This window comes from Podarcis erhardii, assembly GCF_964252035.2.
Source record: "Podarcis erhardii genome assembly, chromosome: 3".
Lineage (NCBI taxonomy): Eukaryota > Metazoa > Chordata > Lepidosauria > Squamata > Lacertidae > Podarcis > Podarcis erhardii.
The window spans coordinates 5030011-5046676 of NC_138507.1; the positions used below are offsets into that span (position 1 = coordinate 5030011).

Here is a 16666-nt window from a genome sequence, read left to right on the forward strand (position 1 = left end):
TGGGGTAGTGTAACTGTGGGCCATCTGAAGAGTTGCCTTATACACAGTGTGACTGTTCGTCTCAAGTAGCAGAGTCTTACTTTGGCAGCAGCTCTGTCTCAGAGGACTTTCCTGCTAAAAGAGCCTGCTGGTTTCAGCCTATGGATTTTAAGTAAGAGTCTGAGAGGTAAGGTAAAGGTAAAGGGACCCCTGACCATTAGGTCCAGTCATGACCAACTCTGGGGTTACGGTGCTCACCTCGCTTTATTAGCCGAGGGATCCGGCGTACAGCTTCCGGGTCATGTGGCCAGCATGATTAAGCCGCTTCTGGTGAACCAGAGCAGCGCACGGAAATGCCATTTACCTTCCTGCCAGAGCGGTACCTATTTATCTACTTGCACTTTGACGTGCTTTTGAACTGCTAGGTTGGCAGGAGCTGGGACAGAGCAACGGGAGCTCACCCCGTCGCGGGGATTCGAACCGCCAACCTTCTGATCGGCAAGCCCTAGGCTCTGTGGTTTAACCTACAGCGCCACCTGCGTCCCTCTGTCTCAGAGGACTTTCCTGCTAAAAGAGCCGGCTGGTTTCAGCCCATAGATTTCAAGCAAGGGTCTGGGGAGGTAGCAAGGACTTAAACCAGGACATTTCTACAGCCAACCTCCCCAAAATGTCCAGTCTGCACCTCCAGCTTAGTCAGACAAACTGCAGACTGAACTTTCCATGCCTGGCCTCACAACAAAGGAGACCTTTTTGCTGAGGTGACTGACGTCAAGCCAACGCATGTTAGTGGTCAATGCACGCGCATGAGTTCTTGAGATCTTTCTATGCCTTTTTATTTCAGAAAATATTGTGTCACAGATAGCTTTGATAAAAGTTGTTCCAACAACAAAAATTAATACATACTTTACGGTTTTCAATGGTATAAGGGAAAAAAATAATTGAGAAGGAATTCCTGAAAAAAGTTGTCCTCTCCTTCCCACGCCTCCAGAGCCATCAAGATGAAATGTAAAATATGGAAGAACAGGCATTTTATTTCAGCTTCCTGACTTAAATTTGGTCCATAATATTAACACCCCCCCCCCGCCACAACGGGTACACATTCAACACCATATTCTGTTGTATACTTTGCAACAATTCTGACGTAGTTGTGCACTCAGGATAATAAAGGCTATACTTCTGGAAGACACAAAATCAGGAATAGAGGTAACTGATTTTTACCTGTAGTAGTAGAGACTGACCACCTGCCACCTCTATGATGTGTTTTACATAGCATTTACCTTTTGTTCGAAAATCACCCACAGAACACATAAGGATTGTGTGGGCAGAAAAGGAATTCTGTTTTCCTAACCGCTTTACCAGATAGGCACTTTAAAAACAAGCAAAACCTAAGCTATCTTAAAGAATACAAATTTTAATGCCCTGCTGTAAAGTATCTATATACTGAGATTTGGAACATTTGTGTTTAGAACTGCAATATATTGCTACACAACTTCTGATCTACCTAGGACATGAGGGTCAGGAAAAGGGCTGTGAGGTTACCTCTCTCAACCCAAAACAGGTAACAAAGGATAACTCCCCGCCTGGGCAAAAAGTAATAATAATAAAAACCATCACATTAGATAAACGATTGCCCTATTTCCTCCTCCCAGAGTCAGAGCACTCACAAGGGACCACAAATCTAGGTGAGCTTTTTATTGTCCAGCCTGGGAGGAAAACCACATGGGACAAGGAGGGGTGTTAACACTCAACCAAGTAGCTAAGAGCTCAGTGCTATGTGGGATAGCCTTTTCCTAGCTGAAGGCATCCCTCAAGGTCAAAATGCACTTGGGGTGTTGTTTAATTATGCTTCAGTGGGTGGGGGGCTCTGAAAAAGACATGCACTGCAGCTGCTGAGATGGCAATCTGAAGCAGACCACCAACGCAGGGGAGACAGAGTTGGGACTTGGCCCCCACTTTGAGAAGCACCCTTTTCTTTCCCTTTTTCAGGGTGGGAGGAATGGGCAGGATGGTTTTCAGAAGAAAGGCAGAGCTAAGGAAACCCGCACACACAGCTTCTGCTTCAAACTGCAGCCTCAGTGAGCGGCTGCATTAAAAACATACACACAAAAGAACATAACTATACATAACACCTAGTTCTGTTCTCAGTCACCACAAAAGGACCACAAGAACAAAACGAACGAGATTCCTTGCAGCTTCTGCATAAAGTTTCAGAATGAAAGCTAGTTGTCTAGAATTAAAAGCAGGCAAATGAATCTGGTCTGCTGTGGAACTAAGAGTACATGTTTGCATACTGAGGCTCGCGCTGTAATACAGCAGAGATACTTTCCATTAAGGTACTTACTAAGGAACACCTACCTACAGTATAAAAAAAGGCATAGAAAATTGAGGCAATGTGTTCAGCAAAAGCTGTCCCTTTTATGACTAGCTAAACTGGTGTACAAATGTCGGGGGGGGGGGACAGGACACTACATGGAGAGACATACAGAAGAAAGGTACAAAAAGGCTATGTGGCAATGTAAGGCACTTGTATTGTTCTGCAATATGCTACACGGTGGTTTGACAACTTTGTGCAGGAGGAAGCAAGGTTGTGCAGGCTGCTTTGTGCACCTTTTAAAAGTGATCCTCTGAGCTACCTTGGAAGACATATGGCGCCGGTTGCTGCAAAGTCAAGGCAGCTCTGTTTGGTGTACTGCAGCAGCTTGGGGTCTAGCACAACAAAGTAAGGAGAGGTCCCAACTTAAAACCGTGGTGTCTCTCTTTGGAACAGTGTCCAACCATGCTAAGGAAGGTGAGGGCAGAAGGAAGGCAGGCCTGGCTCCCATGAGGCTCCACCAACAGAGCTGCCTTCACAGCTGCGTCCTGTTGGCTCAGCCCACTTCGCCTGACCTGCTTATAGCACCATCGTCCACCCAGCATCGCCCTAAACTCCTACTCAAAAAAATATACAGATGAGGTAAATTTGGGACTCAACAAGGAGTGACAGGCACACGCTGGTAAGTTTGGCTTCGGCTCAGAATGTCCCTAGTCTGGACATTCCAGGTTTTGGAGTAAAAGGGAAACTGACGACTCCAGGTACGCTCCCAAGTAGCGCCAACAGTGAAAGAACAAGGGAACAAGAGTGTTTCAACTCCTCATACTTGGCAATGTTCCCAAAGGCTGTGCAACCGGTGGCCAAGCAAGCTCAACCAAGCCCCTCCCTTGGCTGCCCCTCTGTTTTAGTGTCCTGGAACATGAGATACAAACACAGCTTGGTGGGTTAAAAGTTACGCCGACTCAACTGAAGGACACTACGGGATAAGAATGTGTGCACAAAAATAGAAAGCTGGAAATGAAACTTGCACCAGTTACTATAAAAGATCCCATGGGGGGGGGGGATATTTAAAATAATAAACCAGGCATCTGGTGGCTTGAATGCTGTGAAGAACCACCCGGTCACTCGCTCGCTGTGAAGGGCTGCTGAACAAGCTGCCACTCCTTAGTCTGTGTTGACCCTTTGCAGAAGAAGAAGAAGAAGAAGAAGAAGAAGAAGAAGAAGAGGAGGAGGAGTAGTTTGGATTTGATATCCCGCCTTTCACTCCCTTTAAGGAGTCTCAAAGCGGCTAACAATCTCCTTTCCCTTCCTCCCCCACAACAAACACTCTGTGAGGTGAGTGGGGCTGAGAGACTTCAGAGAAGTGTGACTGGCCCAAGGTCACCCAGGAGCTGCATGTGGAGGAGCGGAGACGCGAACCCGGTTCACCAGATTACGAGTCTATCGCTCTTAACCACTACACCACACTGGCTCTCAGAAGCCTCCTTAGCATGCATAAATCAGGAGGAAATGCTGTTGGCACAGGAGAACGGACGCTTCAAGCCCCCAGTGTCTGAGGCACGAGGTTTCTAAGTAGCACTTGCTGGAAACGGCAGGTGGGGAGAGGGCAGCTGGGCTCCAGTCCTGCTTGCAGGCTGCCCAGGGGCACCTGGGTGAGAACAGGATGCTGGGCTCAATGGACCACAGGGCTATAGGGTATAAGATGCTCTTATGTTCTTAAAACATGTGCAAGGTGATCCAGTTGCACTGGGGGCAAAACTAACCCTGCAGACAGAGACAGACACAACTGCACTAAGGAGGACAGCGGATACCGTCCCCTGAAAACCAAAAAAGGTAGCAGTACAAAAAAGCTGTCAGTTCTTCTTGGGTGAAGGGCCCATTCCCTCTCCCAGAATACGCTTCTCACCATTAGTTCCACTTCAACAAAAAGAGGACATGTAGCAGTTAGAGAAGGGTGGCCCCCGAGGTAGACTGTACACTGAGTGCCCCCACCAGCTTTGAGAATAGGTGACAGTAGATGGAAAGCAGTTTCACCCATGAGAGAGATTTCCTCTCACCGCGTTCATAACACGTCCACGTATTAAGGGTTAGGAACTGCGCAGCAATCTGTGTGGAAGAAACCTATGTAGCCTTAGAAGAACACCATTCTCAGGAGCTGCAAGGAGCAGACAGAGTGGAAATGGGTTCAGATCCCCTTGGACAAAACTTGTGAAAAAGTAGGGGGTGGGGACACCTGAAAAACAGAAGGCTACGGTTGCCATCCTAAAGACACTCGCTAGTGGCTTACTTCGGAGCAAACTTGCACTGAATATGCTGTACAGGCAATAATATTGCTGTCCTATGTTGGTATGGGTGGACCACTTGAACATGACAGACCCAGTCATAAAGATTACACCAACACTTCATGAAGGAAACTTGCTGCAGAGGAAACAAAGGCACGAGGAAACTGTCCGCTTGCTAAGTAAGGAGGTCACAGACCACCCACAGACGTCTGCCCTGATCTGCTATTTCAGTGAGCAGTGAATCTTCTCCCTGGACTAAGGCACAGTCGGCTGAGGATGATTCTCAAGGCCTGGGGAGATGCAAAGCATGTCTGACACATACCAAGCTGCCAGGCCAGCAGGTCTATTTGTTGGTGTTTCAGGAGAATGCAGTAAATTCTATTTTCGGCTAAGAGGAAGCAGTATGGGAGAGAAACTGCGTGCATTGGTCCCCTTCTCCAGAATGCAACTGGCTAAAATTTCAGTCTCTGCGAATAGGCAAAGCACAACCCAAAAGTTACATACATACTAAATTATGTTTGTGCACTTCGCCATCATGTTGTGAAGGCCTGGCACATTCTAAATGTTCCGCTAAGATTACTAGATATGTAACAGAATTAGGAAATGCAGGCAGAGAAGGGACCTTAGAGGTTTGCTCCATTTCCCCCTCCAATGCCATTTCCCACAAACTCGCTGTGCAAGAGTGCATTGTCTGAAGGGGACAAACCTCCACATACTACCCAAATGTTCTATTGCCCCGGCAACGAAGCAAATCATGTCCTACAGATGCCAGCTCTCCAAACCACGAGATCCGGCGAGAGTGAGGTGGGTGATACTAAGTCAGGCAATGGGTTTCCAAGGAATAATCGCTTACAAAAACATCTCTGGGTGCAGGAAAAGCAGCAAGAATACATTGGAGGGCAGATTAAAATGAGCAATAAGAAAATACACTGGCTGAGGAAGCGGTTTGGTGTTCTGAAGCCCCGCTGCGGATGGAGAGGGGCTTTTTGGTTACTGCAAACTGACTGGAGGCAGAGAGAGAGGGGGAAAGAGCTTTTCGGTGGTAGGCTGATTCAAGCCGTTTGAAACCGGGCTTGGTGAAGACACAAGGGAAGGAGCTGCTTCTTATTCCCAGAGTCCTTAGTCTCGCATTTTCCATTTCCTCCTCCAAGATTCCTTGAAGACTGTGCTTTGGCTCTAGGGAGACTTGATTTTCTTGGTCCGCGGCGACGTGCCATTTTCTGCTTTCACCACTCCATTTTCATGGTAGCCTGAGGTGTGCGGAGAAGGAGAAAATGGCATTTTAATAAAAGGCTTCAATAGGTGCTTGTAAAGGTAAAGGTACCCCTGCCCGTACGGGCCAGTCTTGACAGACTCTGGGGTTGTGCGCCCATCTCACTCAAGAGGCCGAGGGTCAGCGCTGTCCAGAGACACTTCCGGGTCACGTGGCCAGCGTGACATCGCTTCTCTGGCGAGCCAGAGCCGCACACGGAAATGCCGTTTACCTTCCCGCTGGTAAGCGGTCCCTATTTATCTACTTGCACCCGGGGGTGCTTTCGAACTGCTAGGTTGGCAGGCGCTGGGACCGAGCAGCGGGAGCGCACCCCACCGCGGGGATTCGAACCGCCGACCTTTCGATCGGCAAGCCCTAGGCGCTGAGGCTTTTACCCACAGCGCCACCCGCCACAAGCATAGGTGCTACAAGGCTTTTAAAGACTCAAAGAATGGAGTCTGGAATGCTGTATTTAGTACTAGAGTTTTAGGGTGAAGGCCGTGCCCTCCACCCCCTCAGCTAACTCTGACAGTTCACACTGTCCCGAGGTTTTCCGAAGCCACAAGTACACCGGCTCCCAGTACGTTTCCGAGCACAATTCAAAGTGTTGGTGCTGACCTTTAAAGCCCTAAACAGCCTGAGTCCTGTATACCTGAAGGAGCGTCTCCACCCCCATCGTTCAGCCCGGACACTGAGGTCCAGCGCCGAGAGCCTTCTGGCGGTTCCCTCATTGCGAGAAGTGAGGTTACAGGGAACCAGGCAGAGGGCCTTCTCGGTAGTGGCGCCCGCCCTGTGGAATGCCCTCCCGTCAGATGTCAAGGAAATAAGCAGCTATCTTATCTTTAAAAGACATCTGAAGGCAGCCCTGTTTAGGAAAGTTTTTAATATTTAATGCTGTATTATTTTTAACACTTGATTGGAAGCTGCCCAGAGTGGCAGGGGAAACTCAGCCAGATGGGCGGGGGGGGGTTATAAATATATTATTATTATTATTATTATTATTATTATTATTATTATTATTATTATTATTATTATTATGCCTGCTTCTTTTCATTCTTGATGAGTATTTTTAAATATATATATTTTCCAATCTGCTGCCCAATTAATCTTTTCCTCCCAGCTGAACAATATACCGTATTTTTTGCTTTATAGGACTCACTTTTTCCCTCCTAAAAAGTAAGGGGAAATGTGTGTGCGTCTTATGGAGCGAATGCAGGCTGTGCAGCTATCCCAGAAGCCAGAACAGCAAGAGGGACTGCTGCTTTCACTGCGCAGCGATCCCTCTTGCTGTTCTGGCTTCTGAGATTCAGAATATTTTTTTTCTTGTTTTCTTCCTCCAAAAACTAGGTGCGTCTTGTGGCCTGGTGCATCTTATAGAGTGAAAAATACGGTATATATTTTAAGAAACGGATTAGTTTAACCACACAGTCAGCTACACACAAGAGCTAAGGCACATCGCACACCAAGTAGGGCCCCTGCTCCCTCTCGCTCAGTACTGCCTGCGCTAAGCGGAAGCCCCTCTGCAGGCTTCCAGGCAGGCAGCCTCTCTGAGGAGATGCAGTGCACACGCTCTCCCACAAAGCGCTCAGAGCTCAAACCACACACGGGTCTGATGCCCCAGCAGGATGCTCACCTGACTCCCTTTTGATGGTCTTCAGCTGCTGCTTGCCATGGGTGGCGGCCGCAGCCGCAGCGGCTTTTTTCCTAGCGCTCTGCTCATTCCAGTACTCCCGCCAGCGCCGCAGCTGAAAGTGGATGAAGCGCCACATCATCCAGGCCTGTGAGAAGCACACCAGAAGCAGGACGCACATCCTGGGGGAAGCAAGCAAGGGAAGGCAGGCTGTGACTGGGTAGGAGCCGGCCGGATTCAAAGGGGTGCCCCCCGGGGAGTGGAAGGCCTGCCTTTCCGTATCGAAAGCCCTGGGGAAACCTAGACTGAGGGCTGGCACACCCGAGTTATCAACTCTGCCACTGCCCATCTTGGGCTGGTGGGCATGCGCATTTTGCTTTGATCCACAGCCAGATCTCACATGGCAGTGAGATCTTGAAGATAATGGTGGACAGCTTCATTCGGAGGACTCATTTCCAGGGAGAAGCTATTTGTGCTTGTTTACCCCGAGAACAAAAGGAGCGCGGGTGGCGCTGTGGGTTAAACCACAGAGCCTAGGGCTTGCCGATCAGAATGTCGGCGGTTTGAATCCCCACGATGGGGTGAGCTCCCGTTGTTCATTCCCTGCTCCTGCCAACCTATCAGTTCAAAAGCACGTCAAAGTGCAAATAGATAAATAGGTACCACTCCGGTGGGAAGGTAAATGCTGTTTCTGTGCACTGCTCTGGTTCGCCAGAAGCGGCTTAGTCATGCTGGCCACATGACCCAGAAGTTGTACACTGGCTCACTCGGCCAGTAAAGTGAGATGAGCACCACAACCCCAGAGTCGTTCACGACTGGACCTAACGGTCAGGGGTCACTTTACCCTTTACCTTTACCCTGATAACACCAGAAGCTTCAGCTAGACTGGAGCCCCATTCAGGCATTACGTTACCCTCGGGTAATGTAAACTTCGGGTTACGTTACTGGCAAACCCAAGGGTTTTGCTGTTCACGCATGTGCAGAAGCAGTCTACCGCTATGCACGCATGCGCAGAAGCAGCACATCTGGTAGCGAAAACTTCGGGATACGGCGGACCTCCAGAATGGATCCCGTTCACAACCAAAGGTACCACTGTATATTCTAAACAAACCCATGGCACCTCTCTTATGGCTACAGGGCACAGCCAAATAATAGTTAAGGGGGATTTATAACAGGTGCCCACTGAAGTCAACACTGGTGCCAATTTAACACTTAAAACCCGCAGGGGAAAGGGAGGACACAAATCCTGTACGTTATGCCATGGGAAAGAGATGGGAGCTGGACTGACTGGGAGGGAACTGTACTGCTCCCATGCATTACTTCTGCACCAGGCCTAAATAGATGGAGCCCTGAACTCATCCAGCATTCCTTTGCTCACCTCCCAGAAACAAAATGCGCCCGAGCCTTACCTGAAAAGTAAAGTGTTGAAGTTTCCTTTCTCGGGGTCAAACGCCTGGTTCTCCACTCGAGCCAGCCCAAAGCCAATGACCAGCACGGATAGGGTGAGGGTGAAAAGCCGGGAAATGACGAACACCACTGCCCAAGCATTAAACCTTGTGGAATTAAGCAGGAGACATATTCGACATTTCAAAAGGGGGATACTTGCCATGCCTCTTAGGTGGGCATTTTTAATAATGTACGGGAGCTTTCAAAGACTGTCAAGAGGCAGTAGTAGCACTTCAGAAGAAATGAAGTGCAGGTTATTTAAGTGGTGCACCCACAAAACAATACACTGAGCTGTAGTCAACTAAGTCCTATTCAGAGTAACCTATTGAAATTAACAAAACTATGGTAGTCACTCTTAATTTCAATGGGTCTACTCTGAATAGGGCTGAATGCCACCTATTGGGTGTGATTCAACTAGTGAGTCCCGTCAGTAGAAGTTATTCAGCAATTATTTTAGAAGTCTTTCTTTCTTTCTTTCTTTCTTTCTTTCTTTCTTTCTTTCTTTCTTTCTAATTCACATCTAGAGTATAACAGGAGATGATACTGGAAAGGAGCACCTAGTCTTAGAATTCCCCAGACATTTGCTGGGAGGCTGAAAGGAAAGCCATGCTTCACCCACACAGAAGAGTACTTACAGCTTCTCGTTGTTTTCATCTGTGAAGTAGAACAGGCGAGCCATATGGAAAAGGAATTCAGCTACGTACTGCAGCAGCAACAGGATGAGTCCCAGGCGTGTGAGGCTGGAGAAAGGGAAGGACAAGGGTGATTGCGGTAGAAGGGATGAAGACCTTTTGAGCCTCCTCTTCCCTCTCCCTAGCATTTTACCCCAAGAATCAAGATTGCTGCATTGCAGGGGGCTGGACTAGTTGGCCTTCAGGGTCCCTTCCAACTCTATAGATCAATGACTTAAAAGGCTGTGCTGTGATCATGGAAACTATCAGGTGAATCAACCTTGATTCCACCTCAGCCCACTCCTTTCAAAGAGTTGAAAGAGCTGAGTTTTACTGTGCTTTCACCCAGGCCTCCCAATTTTATGTGACAAGAACACCAATTATGAAATTTATAAATCAAGCAAAGTCACACATATAAAGTATCAAGGTGGTGCAGAACGACATGTGCAGGTATAACGAACCTTAAGATACCATAAAAACTATGCAGAGTAATCATAAAAATGACCGGCTCATCCTGAAAAAATGAAAACAACTGAATAGGCCTTTGAACGTAAAGAGGTCTTCCAGAGATGCCTGGAAGTTAGCAGTGAGGATACTTGATGAATCTCCGCTGGAACACATTTGCTACGTTTAAATCACTGGGCTAGTCTTGGGAGGAGGCCATGAGCTTTGCTGTGTAGGAAATCAATTCCTCTACCTTCTGCTCAAAGCCTAGAGACTCTGGGGCAAGCATGCTTAAAAAAGAAGAAGTGTGTTTTAACACCGTTACAATCATTGTGAAGAAAAAGCAGTTGTCTAGGCCCCTGATCCAATGCCATACTTCCTACCCAAATGGACCCCCCCCCCACCACCACGTCCCCATGCTAAATCCCCTACAGCTGTTTTGTTTTGTTTTGTTTTGCCCCAGAAGGTGCTGTTTACTGCAAAAATAGCCGTGTTAAGCATCCCTTTTAAAAAGCATGACCAGCAATAATACAGTCAGTGAGAATTTTGAGTGCAGCGCCCAACCTCTTGGCCTCTTCTCTGATGGCGGTGCTGTTTTGGGCGTGGGACAGGCCTTGGGTCTGACAATTGTCTGACTTTTATCTATTCCCTTATTTATTTGATTCAACAGATTTCTAACCTGCCTTTAAGAATGTCTACTATCACAAGGCGGTTTACAACATTGCTGGCATCTCTGTCTGTCTTGAGAGGCAATGGAGAACGCCTCTGGGTTTGAAGTCAAATGGCTGTGTTAGCAGCACCCAAGGGACCTCCCTCCTGGGCTGCAAGCCTGAGCAGTAAGTATGGAGGTCCTGGGGTGCCCAGACGACAACACTAGTTCGACACCAGCTTGGCTGCAGGAGTTGCCAGAAGGAGGCATACAAGCCACCATCCAACTGCCTTAGGGCTCCACTCCAGATTTGCCTTTTCTTCTCCCAAATATATCCCACAAAGCGGTGGAAGTTTAGAACCACTTTTTCTTCCCCGAGATGGGCTGCCTTCCCAGGTTGGCCAGCCCCATCTGCCCCTCCCTTCCCTCTACAGCACGTGCAGAAACAGCCTTCTTGACCGTTGGACCCACTATGTTTGCAACATAATCATACAACAAACAACAATATATTAAAGCAAAAATTAATAAACAAAGGGCTTGGGCAGGTCCTCTTAGAAGACTGGAACCTTAGCCTGCTTTCTTGTAAAGTTTAATTTAAAACCAAAGCAAATTATACAGCTTTGGAGCTGCAGACAGAAAAACGCTGGAACTATTTATTAGGAGTTCCTTTTAATCTGAAGAGAAAGCAGGTGTGCAACATTGCCATGTTGAAGACGGTGGGACCCGCAGCACTTACTTCAAGAGGTATGCTCCAGCTATATGCACTAGATAGAGGCTGATATATTGCAGCTGACGAGGAATTTCTTCCTGCAAAGACAGGGGAGACCAGAAGAAGCCAATGTGCATCGCAAGAGGCAATGACTGGCTGCATCTAACACGGGCAAAGCAGAGCGGGTGCAGTCAAATGCAGGGCCTTGGTGCATCTCGCATCAAAGAAATCTGCATGCCAGTAGAACACACTGCTGCACTTTCCACAAGGCTTCCATGGAGAAATTCAAATATGTTAGTGGGAGGGTGTCTTTCACACACCACTAGAACCCGAGTAGGAGAGCAGGAAAAGTGCTTTTCAAAGTATTTTCTACAACTGTGAAAATGTACCGTGGCTTTCCTTGGCCTTAAGAAAAAGCATCAACTTGGAATCTTCTTTATCAGTTTAATATTATTTTAAACATTCATTTGATTTATTTTTAATTAAAAAAAACTTATTTATTTCGCTTTGTATTTAACAACTCCGCTGGTAACGATGGGTGAATGGAATCTCATGCAGACACGTGAGTGGGTTGGCAGAGGAGGGACTGATCTTTCTCGCTCACCCACTGGCTTAAAAAATGCAGGCTGGTAGCTTTTGTGGCCACATCAGCACAACATCCACCCACCTCTACTGGCCTCCTAAGAACCCTAAGAGAAAGTTAGTTAGGATGATGGTACTCACCTTCCGCACCTTTTGGAAATATAGTTCAGGCAGTGCATGCAGCCAGTAGGACAGCTGGCAAAGGTAGAAAAACTTGACCTGGAACCTAATGTTTAAAAAGAAGAAGTGCATTTCTTAAGCACCCACATGAAGCAAAACATTTTTTTGCCATTCTCCCTCCTGACTGTGAGGTCCTCCTTTTGGAAGCTTAACGGCACAGACGTTTCAGAAACGGAGGATTCCTGAGACTGTCTCAGTGGATGAAAGCTGGCCACTGACCCTTGGCAACTGCTGCTGCAAGATATGTTGTGACGAAGGGAGGGGGAGAAAGGGAAACGAATCACTTCTGCTAATCTGGTGCGCTCTGGCAGGCGAGGAAGCAGGTGGCCACATCCTATCTCTGTGCTGGGTCCCAGGCAGAAATGTGAGTTTGCCAAAGTGGTGCTTTCACGCCTGTGCAGCTGTCGTGAACTGCTGAGAGGCACCGCTAGAGGGATGAGCGGAAGCCTGGCTTGGTTATAATTCATGCTCAGTGATGACAACTCAGGAATCGGAGGTATCACTGACACATAGACTATGGAAAAGCTACATGCTGTACCCAAACAATATTTATTTAGGACCCACGGGGAAGTCAAGGATATTGATAGGATTTAGGACTGAGGCTGATGAGACAAAAAAGTTCCAGAATACCTGCACAGCCTAGCAGAAGAGAGGCCTTGTGAAATCAGGAGCAGCTTGTTTCTAATGCCAGCTGTGAGGGTCTCTGGGGTAACTTTTATGCCTCTTAAGATGCTCTGCTTTACAGTAACACTGAAATGTTCTCAGGATACAGAGGATTTTTTTTTTTAAAAAAAAACAAAACACCTGCATACTTAAACTGAGGCAAGCAAAACAAACCAAAAGCCAGTTGCCTTGAAAAAGTATGAATACCAGAGTTGAGAGCAAAATTGTAAATTTATCGATTTAATTCCTTCATCACCTGCCCAAATTACATTTAAGTGCAGGGTAAGATGGGATGTCACCTGTTATGTACTGAAGTTCTCACCCTGGGCCAGCAGGGGGATACTGTAGATAGTTATGCAAATAAAGGATCAAAAGTGACGTTCAGTGATTGGAGTTTTAGAAAGTTGTTACAGTAACGTAGTACTGGAGCTCTATATAAGCAGGCTGACTGAGCCCTTCAGTTCAGTTCTGTCCTGGCCTGTGAATAAACAAGAGCTGTTTGAAGAATCGCTGTGTCGTCTGATATGTTCACCCACAACTTAACATCACCCATGGTGAGTGATAAAGGAAGTGAGGCCCCATCTGCACAATACACTTAAAGCAGTATAATGCCACTATAAACAGTTATCACTTTCCCCAAATAATCCAGGGACATGTAGTTTGTTAAGGGAGCTGAGTGTTGTTAGGAAACTCTTGTTCCCTTTTGAGAACTACAACTTGCAGAGTTCCCTGCAAAGAGGAATCAATAGCTACACCACTCTAGGAATTGTAGCTCACGCTGGGCACGGGGGGGGGGGGGGATGTGGGCCTCTTGACAATTCTCAGCACCTTTAACACACACCAGTATCTCAAACAGACCCATCAATCATGCCATTATGTGTGCACTTAAATCACCGTTAAAGGAAATGTCATCATTTCCTCTACATTCCTACAGCGGTCAGGGTGTGGTCTGAAAGCACCTGATCTAGGGGTGACCACAGCTTGGCACCTTCGGTTCCACAACAGGAGAAAGGTAAGATATAAAATATAAGGAAAATAAAATGTAATAGGGGATTTTAGTTCAAGAACCAGACACAATTTTTCAGAATGCATAAGGAACTCCATACGAGTGTAGAATCAACACAATCTTTTTTATCTGGCTGGGTCGAACCTTCCGGAGGGGTAGTATTTGAAGCTCCTTTCATAAAACACCCTTCTTGAGATGACATGACGTTATTAATACTGAAGGGGAAAAAACTTCAGGGACTCAACTGATACACCAGAGAGAATCTAAGGAGTACTTCTCTGGAACTGGAAGGTCAAAAGGTGTGCTTGACCCCAACATTCCTAAGAGAAGTATCAAGATCAGGATTTGCGAATAGACACAAGAGCAGAAAAACGGACCTGAAGTTTGCTAAGGCTGCTGTCTGGATTACTTGGGAACGAACTTCCTGTGGTTGGGACACAAACCTTTAAGCGCCCAGCACAATGCACGGTCCATTCTTCCCCTGCTCTAGACTGCCCCTCCCAACACCTATCGGCAGACGGTTTCCTTTTCCTTGGAAAGGGAAGCAGCTGCAAGAGTTGGCCTCATGGGGAGCAAGAGCATTTATGAAGCAGAGTTACTGCCCATAGACAGTTTGGAGGTACGAGGACACTCCTACAAGGAAAGTGAAGTCCCGTCCCCCCAAATCCCTGGAATAAAATGGTTGCCTTTAAGCCTAACAACAGAATTCACAACCACAAGTCATAGTGATTGCTGGCCCCTTGGAGAGCTCTAGAAGGAGATGAGATCATTTTGTGGAGGAAAGGCTACCGGTCCTGTTGGCTATGTCTTGCCTCCAGTAGCAGAGAGAGACCCTATGTCTCTGAATACAAATTGCTAGGGATTCCAGCGCAGGAGAGGAGAAGGCTCTCACACTCATTGCCCATCAGGGCATCTGGTTGGCCACTGTGAGAACAAGATCCTGGAGCAGAGAGGTCCTTGGTAGGAGCCAGCAAGGCCACCTCAGGTTCTTAAGGACAAGGATTAAGCTTGCAATATCAGCATTGCACACAGGAGGGGGCTGCAAGATCACTTCTGGCCGGTTTGAAGATGCAACTGAAGTACTCAATTCACCCTTATTCCTGTTATCACTCACTCCTGACCTCAGATAAACCAACAAGGAAGGAAGTGGTTGTACTTAACAGTAGTGGCTACTTACGGGAGATGAACATGAGGGTAGTTCTCCCACAGACTCTTGGGGTTTGATAAGTATCCTTCCTGAAATGAAGGAAGACACACAAAGTAAGAGAGGGAGTGGGGAAGAAAGGTGAGTTAGCAGAGAAGTCTGGCTAAACAACAGCCGCCCAAGTCCCCATCGCCTCTGCTAAAGTTGATACGTCTAGGTGACAACTCCAAGCTATTGTGGAAGACTCTGTGCAAAATATAGACACCCTTTCTTTGTACAATAAGCAAACGATGGGGAAGTTCTTTCTATGACAAGGGTGGGGAACCTGCAGCCCTCCAGATGTTGTTGGACTACAACGCCCAGACTACCTGGCCAGGCTTTCAGGGGCTGATGGGATGCAGAGTTCAGCAACAAATGGAGGGCCACAGGTTGCGCAGCCTTGTTTTTAGCAACAGCAGTTGCAGATGAGTGGGGTTGGTTGTTGGCCTCTGTCTGTCTTGAGGGACAATGGAGTGGCGTCTGGGGATGAAGTCAAACCACTGTGTTAGCAACACCAAAGTGACCTCCCTGGGGCTCAAGTCTTGGCAGTGTGTCTGGAGGTCTTGGGCTGTCCAGATAACAAGATGTGGTCCAAAGGAAAGCAGAGCAATGTGTTTGGCCCCAGCTTGGCTGCAGGAGTTGCCGGAAGGAAGCGTACAGGGTGCCATTCAACTGTCTTAGGGACTCCACTCTAGATGAGCGTAGGGTTTACTCCTGAGCCTTTTCTTCTCCTGAAGATATTCTGCAAGGCAGTGGAAGTTTCAGCGTTTTTCCTCCTCTTAGATAGGCAACCTTCCCAGGTTGATGAACCCCATCTGCCCCTCATTTCCCTCTGCAAGCAGCATGTGTGGAAGCTGCCTTCTTGACCGCTGGACCCACTCTGGGTCTCGTCCGCTCAATCTGCCACAGCTTGACTTTGCATGCAGGGGAAGTCCCTAACTCACCAAGGGTTTGAGACCAGACTACTGAAACAGGAAATACACGCCCCCTCCAATACACACACAAATGCAAATCCCAACACTCAAAGTTCAGAATCTGAAAGCCAGATGCAGAATGAAACCGTAAAACAGCTGCAGAGGACGGAAGTGGCTGCTGGGCAAAACTCACACACGAGTTTCAGGGCTCAGAGAAGCCTCCTTCAGCCAGGCATCATCAGCTCTGGCATGGAAACAGCTTGAGATGTTTACTCAGGAGACAACAGGCCCTGCTTAAGCAATCTGGGCATAAAGGGGTGTGATGGGGAGGGAGAGAAGCTTGGCTGACAAAGCCTCTTAGATAAAAACCATCCTGCTGCTTCTTTCTCGAGGCAGATGGGCTGAAGAAAAGGTTTGAGAAATGGAACCAGGTCCCCACTTCACCCCCACCTCTCCTTCTGAAGGTCCCCCCAGAGCTCACCTGCAGGGAAGTATCTGCCCCCCTCAAAAGTGCCATTTGCAAATAGATTTAAACCAGCAACACTGCGATCAATTTCCCACACATTTCAAGATGAGCCCAGCCCAGTACCTCTACCAAAGTCATTCAATGTAAAAGCCATAACTGGTATGGTTATGGTGCAACTGGAGTTCCAGCAAGCGTGCTGGCAATCGTTATTTTCCCACCCTAGGAGGCAGTGGCAGGCCATGTATCTGAGAAGACCAAAAGCACTGGCTGTACTCAGTGCCGCAAGCTGAGTGCTTGTC

General features: G+C 47.6%; 2 protein-coding genes across 2 annotated transcripts in view; both read right to left on the reverse strand.

Annotated features, from left to right (window-relative positions):
- MCM3 (minichromosome maintenance complex component 3) overlaps positions 1–16666 on the reverse strand; it is a 368003-nt gene that overhangs the window by 66562 nt on the left and 284775 nt on the right. The gene's annotated exons all lie outside the window — the stretch shown is intronic.
- TRAM2 (translocation associated membrane protein 2) overlaps positions 796–16666 on the reverse strand; it is a 50701-nt gene continuing 34830 nt past the window's right edge. The window contains exons 5-11 of the mRNA XM_081855671.1: positions 14982–15040; positions 12097–12181; positions 11401–11471; positions 9536–9640; positions 8864–9007; positions 7458–7636; positions 796–5822 (exon numbers count right to left, since the gene is read on the reverse strand). Of these exons, the coding sequence (XP_081711797.1) occupies positions 5749–5822; positions 7458–7636; positions 8864–9007; positions 9536–9640; positions 11401–11471; positions 12097–12181; positions 14982–15040 (717 nt within the window). The 3' untranslated portion in view covers positions 796–5748. The remainder of the gene's footprint in view (positions 5823–7457; positions 7637–8863; positions 9008–9535; positions 9641–11400; positions 11472–12096; positions 12182–14981; positions 15041–16666) is intronic.